The 5,904-nt window shown below is 44.3% G+C and overlaps 1 protein-coding gene across 1 annotated transcript; it reads left to right on the top strand.

The window, feature by feature from the left end:
• Positions 1-4,242: 4,242 nt before the first annotated feature.
• Positions 4,243-5,904, top strand: LOC112158699 (tubulin alpha-1B chain; the record flags this gene model as incomplete). Its single annotated transcript, XM_024292169.1, is given in 3 exon segments — positions 4,243-4,465; positions 4,541-4,689; positions 4,775-5,904. Coding segments are annotated over 3 exon segments (1,353 nt in total), but the record flags the coding sequence as incomplete, so codon positions are not given.

Genomic DNA, 5,904 nt, shown 5'->3' with positions numbered 1-5,904 from the left:
CCAGATCTACAAACACAGCTCTGGGAACGTGCTTTCCAGCTCCAGTTTCACTGAAGAAGGTGTTGAAGGAATCGTCTCCTCCCCCAAGAGTCTTATCGCTGGGCATCTGGCCGTCCGGTTGGATCCCATGTTCCAGACAGTAGAGTTCCCAGCAGGCATTGCCAATCTGGACTCCAGCCTGACCAACGTGGATAGAGATGCACTCACGCTGGGGAGATAGAGAGAGAAAAGCCAAGACAGTGAATTATTGGAATAAACCAAAATCTTCAAAGTGAAACCTTAATGCAAAAAAAAAAAAACTTTATTTTTTTAAATCTTATTTTTTAGTCCCCACCCCAAAAAGGAGCTTGCAGTGCAGCAGGAGGAGCCTCCCTGCACCACAATTCACAGGGGAACAGAAATGTCTGACAGCAGCCTCTGCTGTAGCAGGATGTTCATCTTTCCTTCCCTGGCCTTTTTTCCACTCTCCTGCCCCCTTATCCCAGTCTTCTGAATGCCTAAGCACAAATGCAAATGCATCTGCTCTCAGGGAGGCGCGCATGGAATATTCCACTTGCTCTTCTTAAAGATGTACAGTCAATTTCAAACAATGGGAGTCTGTTAATCATCCAATTCAAAATGTAAATACCAAAACGTGCTTTGTTTATTCCTGACTAAAATATAAACATTTTTGTGTAATTCCGTGCTTTTAATTTGAAAAATAAAGATGCATCGCTGCATCCTATGAATTAAAAATGACAACAGCCTCTCCATCACATCCACGCCCAGACTGCCGCCCCCTCCCTGCCTTCAACCAGCGTGTAAAAAATAAAAGGTTTTATCCAAATCCAACAATATATAACAGTAAACCACATTTAAACAGGCAATTACTTCAAAATAAAACGTGATTTCATTGTTAATTCTCATTGTGCGTCCTGATATTACTGGTCATTGTTCTCATCTCTACACAAAGGCAATCCCTGTGCGACACAAATATCATCATTCTGCTCCCTAAATACAAACCTATATACACATATTTCACCCTAAATATAAAACAATATTTTTCATGATTAGAAATTGTGCTCAAAATGAGATGTAGAGCAAAAAGACGCACAGAGAGCCTCAATATTCACCGGAAAGCGTTCAATTTATTGCTTAAAATGACAAATGTGACTCACCATGATTCCGTTTAGGGTGAGAGGAGGAAGGAGAGAAGGAGAAAATGTCAAGAAAAGGCTTTGTTAGAAAAAATGGGGTGTTCTCGTTGCGTGTTGTACCCAGCGGGGTCGATGCAACAACTGCTGAATGAGAGGGCGGCGCGTCGTGATTTATACAAACGGGGCAGGGATGGCTGTGAGGGAGACCAAAAAATAAAAAAAAAAAAAACACCCTGCCTGCACAGATCTGCAATTTTGCAAACGGGTGTGCAAAATGTCACCTTTAATAAACATTTTTCAAATCTAAATTAAAATTATTTTTTAAAGCAAGGCGTTTATTTTTTTCATCATAAATATGAATACTTTGAGCTCGAAATACATTAATTTAACTCAAAAATACATTTATTGTGGAGAATAAAGTGTGATTCCTTCCTTTTTATGTATGTTAGGATGCACATGCATGTTGCATGCAGGTTGCATGCAGGATCTCCTCCCTCTTTGTCCCGTTTCTCTGCAGTGATGTCACCCGGTGGGCTGATCACATGTCTGCCTGCCTCTGAGCTGCACTCAGGCCGCCTTCAGCTCTGCCTCTGTCCTGTTGGAGGAACTGAAAGTGCCCCATCTGCACTTTATGGGTGGAGGCAGGGAATGCATCTGAATTCATTCCATTTAACTGGGTAAAATTCCATGCATTTAAATACATGCAGCAGTGAGGATGTTGGGATTAAACCAAGACAGTAGTGTTGCCAACCATTTGGGGATTTTTTTTTTCTTGCAGCAGCAGCTGTGAGGCAGGGAGAGGCTGAGCAGCTGCAAGATGAGTGGGGAGGATGGGAATGCTGGATGAAGGGAGTGGTCCTTGAAAATGGCTGAATTGCATCCTTCCAAACAGGGAATTTGATCCCCAGCAGAGGGACAGAGCACATTTTCCATGTGCTGCAGCCGAGCTGCCGCATGAAGGAGAAGTCAAATGAAGAGCTGCATTGAAGCTTGTTCTGAGGAAGGATGTGTGTGACAGCCCTTCATAAAAATCCTTACAGATAAAATGTTTTTTAGAAAATTACCATAAATTACATTTTAGAAATGCAAATTTAATGGCATCTTTGTGACTTGATCTGTTGTAATAACACTAAAAAGGCTGTCCATCTTCTATAGAGGTCTCAGGTCACATCCAAAGGTGTTACATGTCAGCAACTGTTGTCATATGTGTTTTGTTGTTAGCAACCAAGATAAAGAACTTTGAGCTCAAAGACTGGTCCAAACTGAGCTGAATCCAGCCATCGATGATGCAATGATGGAGAAAACACCATCTTTCCTGATGAGGAGAAGCAGGGCGTTCCCCCTCCAGCAGATTTTCAGCACTGCCTCTTGATTTTGTAGTCCAGCTGGGTCATGTGACTGCCGGATAAAGGCGCCTGTGTGGATGCCCGCCTGTTTCCAGGCAACTCCTTTATTCATTTCCTAGCAACCGTTAAATCTTGGGAGTGGGGGGCTGGGGTGGATTGCTCTGCTCTGCTGGCATTGTGGCCTACATCCCTCCTGTCTGACCTACAGCAGCTGAAGCTCCTAAATCTGAGGGAAAAGCGCCGCTGTGACAGTGAAGCGCCCAGACAACATGCAAAAATGTTAGACATTTTGAATAGCATGCAAATAAAATGAAGAATGGAGAACAGTTTTAGGAGGAAGACATTTAGAATATTGTGTTAAAGTGGTCTGTTATTTATTAATCATTAAAACAAGGTTAAAATAACTTTTTTATTAACTCAAATATGTTTATTTTTCAATTTAATCTGGTTAAAAATGTGAGATATTTTCACTTCTGGTGTTAGAACATCATTAATTCCTCATTTTTATGTGTCCACACCTTTAAAGTTAAAAATATGAAAAGACAAGGACAATAACTTAGTAAAAACTGGGCGGAAAATTACTCAGCTTTTTTTTTCTCCATCAGAGACGCCATGATTCCAGGACAATCAGGAGGCGGGAGGATGTCGGGTGGGGTCCTGGGGGCGGTCTTTAGCACGAGCCGAGCGCTCAGCCAATAGAAAGCCGTAACCCTCAGACGAGCAACAGACTGACAGGAAAAGTGACCAATAGGATGACAGAATTCACCGGCACGAGGACTTCACAACAATATAAACCGCTGTCATCTCCATCCGAGACATTACTTCTTACATCGACCACATAACAGTCGAACCGTAAGACTCCGCGTCAAGACATTTCTTCCATCCTCTCTCAACATTTCCAGAAAACAAAATGGTAAGACATTTTTAAACGGTAAGATGAACACTTTTAAAGTACAGTTTCCACTTGTAGAAATGTAAAGAGCTAAAGAAAAAACTTATTTTAGAGTGAAAATTGAATGATATGGTGACTAAACCTGAGCTTTATCCAGATAGTTAAACTTTTAAATGTACAGAAGATAGAATTTGGGAGGTGTTCCGGCTCGGTTCGGGTCGATACGTGGCGGACAAAAGAGGGTTTCATTGCTGGACAGTCCGCAGAGTCTGCGGCGGATCCCCCCTCCTTCCTCCGAGTCATCACTTCTCCATGTCTGCAGCTGACTGTTGGCAAAATATAGGAGAGAAGCCCTTAAAGGAGCTCCAGATGTCCTGAAAATGTTCAAACTTTGTCTGCTGGGACCCTCATAAAACGCTCTGTCAGCATCATGGCGGTATTGATTAAATATGGATGATGGAAACAGACACCCCTGTTTGTTTCCCCTGAAGCCCACAGGAGCACCGCCCTTTGCTCTTAGTTTCCAAGGAGGTTAACAGAAATATCTTGACCCCTTTTGTGATTATAGATCAACAAATGTTACATTTATTAAGGTTTGTATGTGAGAAACGTGATGTCTGCATCAAGGCTTGTTGCCTGGCAACGAAGTTACCTAAATGCAGTGTCCTGAAGGGGAAGGGATTAACTTTTCCTGATGAACAAGATTTTTAATAATAAATCTATAATTACTATGAAATAACTTATACCTTTGAAAAAAGTTTATTTCCTTTAAAAGTCAAATAAAAGATTAAGTTTGTAGTACTTTTTGTCAAAATGTTTGTATCGTTTATTTATTTTCTCTCTTGTTTATGTTTTTTTCTCTCCACAGCGTGAGTGCATCTCTATCCACGTTGGTCAGGCTGGAGTCCAGATTGGCAATGCCTGCTGGGAACTCTACTGTCTGGAACATGGGATCCAGCCGGACGGCCAGATGCCCAGTGACAAGACCATTGGGGGAGGAGACGATTCCTTCAACACCTTCTTCAGTGAAACTGGAGCTGGAAAGCACGTTCCCAGAGCTGTGTTTGTAGATCTGGAGCCCACTGTCATCGGTGAGCATCACTTCCACATGAACATGATCTGATAATGATTTGAGGAAACTAAAGTGATTTATCGTGTGTTTTCAGATGAGGTGCGCACTGGGACCTACAGGCAGCTGTTCCACCCTGAGCAGCTGATCACCGGGAAGGAGGATGCTGCTAACAACTACGCCCGTGGACACTACACCATCGGTAAAGAAATCATCGACCTGGTTCTGGACAGGATCCGCAAACTGGTAAGTAAACTCAGAGCATTTGTGAATGTTTTATTTGTAAGTTATCCAATAACATACTCTGGTATTTGTTTCCGTGTGTCTCCAGGCGGATCAGTGCACTGGTCTTCAGGGCTTCCTGGTGTTCCACAGCTTTGGTGGAGGCACCGGCTCTGGCTTCACCTCTCTGCTGATGGAGCGTCTGTCTGTGGACTACGGCAAGAAGTCCAAGCTGGAGTTCTCCATCTACCCAGCCCCCCAGGTGTCCACTGCTGTGGTGGAGCCCTACAACGCCATCCTGACCACCCACACCACCCTGGAGCACTCCGACTGTGCCTTCATGGTGGACAATGAAGCCATCTATGATATCTGCCGTAGAAACCTGGACATCGAGCGTCCCACCTACACTAATCTGAACAGGCTTATTAGCCAGATCGTGTCCTCCATCACTGCCTCTCTGCGCTTTGATGGTGCCCTCAATGTGGATCTGACCGAGTTCCAGACCAACTTGGTGCCATATCCCCGTATCCACTTCCCTCTGGCCACCTACGCTCCCGTCATCTCTGCAGAGAAAGCTTACCATGAGCAGCTTTCAGTGGCTGAGATCACCAACGCCTGCTTTGAGCCGGCCAATCAGATGGTGAAATGTGATCCCCGCCACGGAAAGTACATGGCTTGCTGCCTTCTGTATCGTGGTGATGTGGTGCCCAAAGATGTGAACGCTGCCATCGCCACCATCAAAACCAAACGCACCATCCAGTTTGTGGACTGGTGTCCCACTGGGTTCAAGGTGGGCATTAACTACCAGCCGCCCACTGTAGTCCCTGGTGGAGACCTGGCAAAGGTCCAGAGGGCGGTGTGCATGCTGAGCAACACCACTGCTATTGCAGAGGCCTGGGCTCGGCTGGACCACAAGTTTGACCTGATGTACGCTAAGCGCGCCTTTGTGCACTGGTATGTGGGTGAAGGGATGGAGGAGGGAGAGTTCTCTGAGGCCAGAGAGGACATGGCAGCTCTGGAGAAGGATTATGAGGAGGTTGGAGTCGACTCCATTGAAGGTGAAGGAGAGGAGGAAGGAGAAGAGTATTAGAAACAGAGAGGAGGCAACAGTTACAGAGGAAAGAATTGAATCGACCATTCCAAACAAATGTTTGTTCATCTAAGAAAAGATCATGATGTTCAATGTATCTTGAAAACATCAAGCTTGGCTTTGATCTGAATAAAATATTTGTGACACGA

Source organism: Oryzias melastigma, linkage group LG7 (genome assembly GCF_002922805.2).
Source record: "Oryzias melastigma strain HK-1 linkage group LG7, ASM292280v2, whole genome shotgun sequence".
NCBI classification, from domain to species: Eukaryota; Metazoa; Chordata; class Actinopteri; order Beloniformes; family Adrianichthyidae; genus Oryzias; species Oryzias melastigma.
The sequence above is the reverse complement of the archived record's forward strand: the minus strand, read 5'-3'. Positions and strand labels throughout refer to the sequence as shown.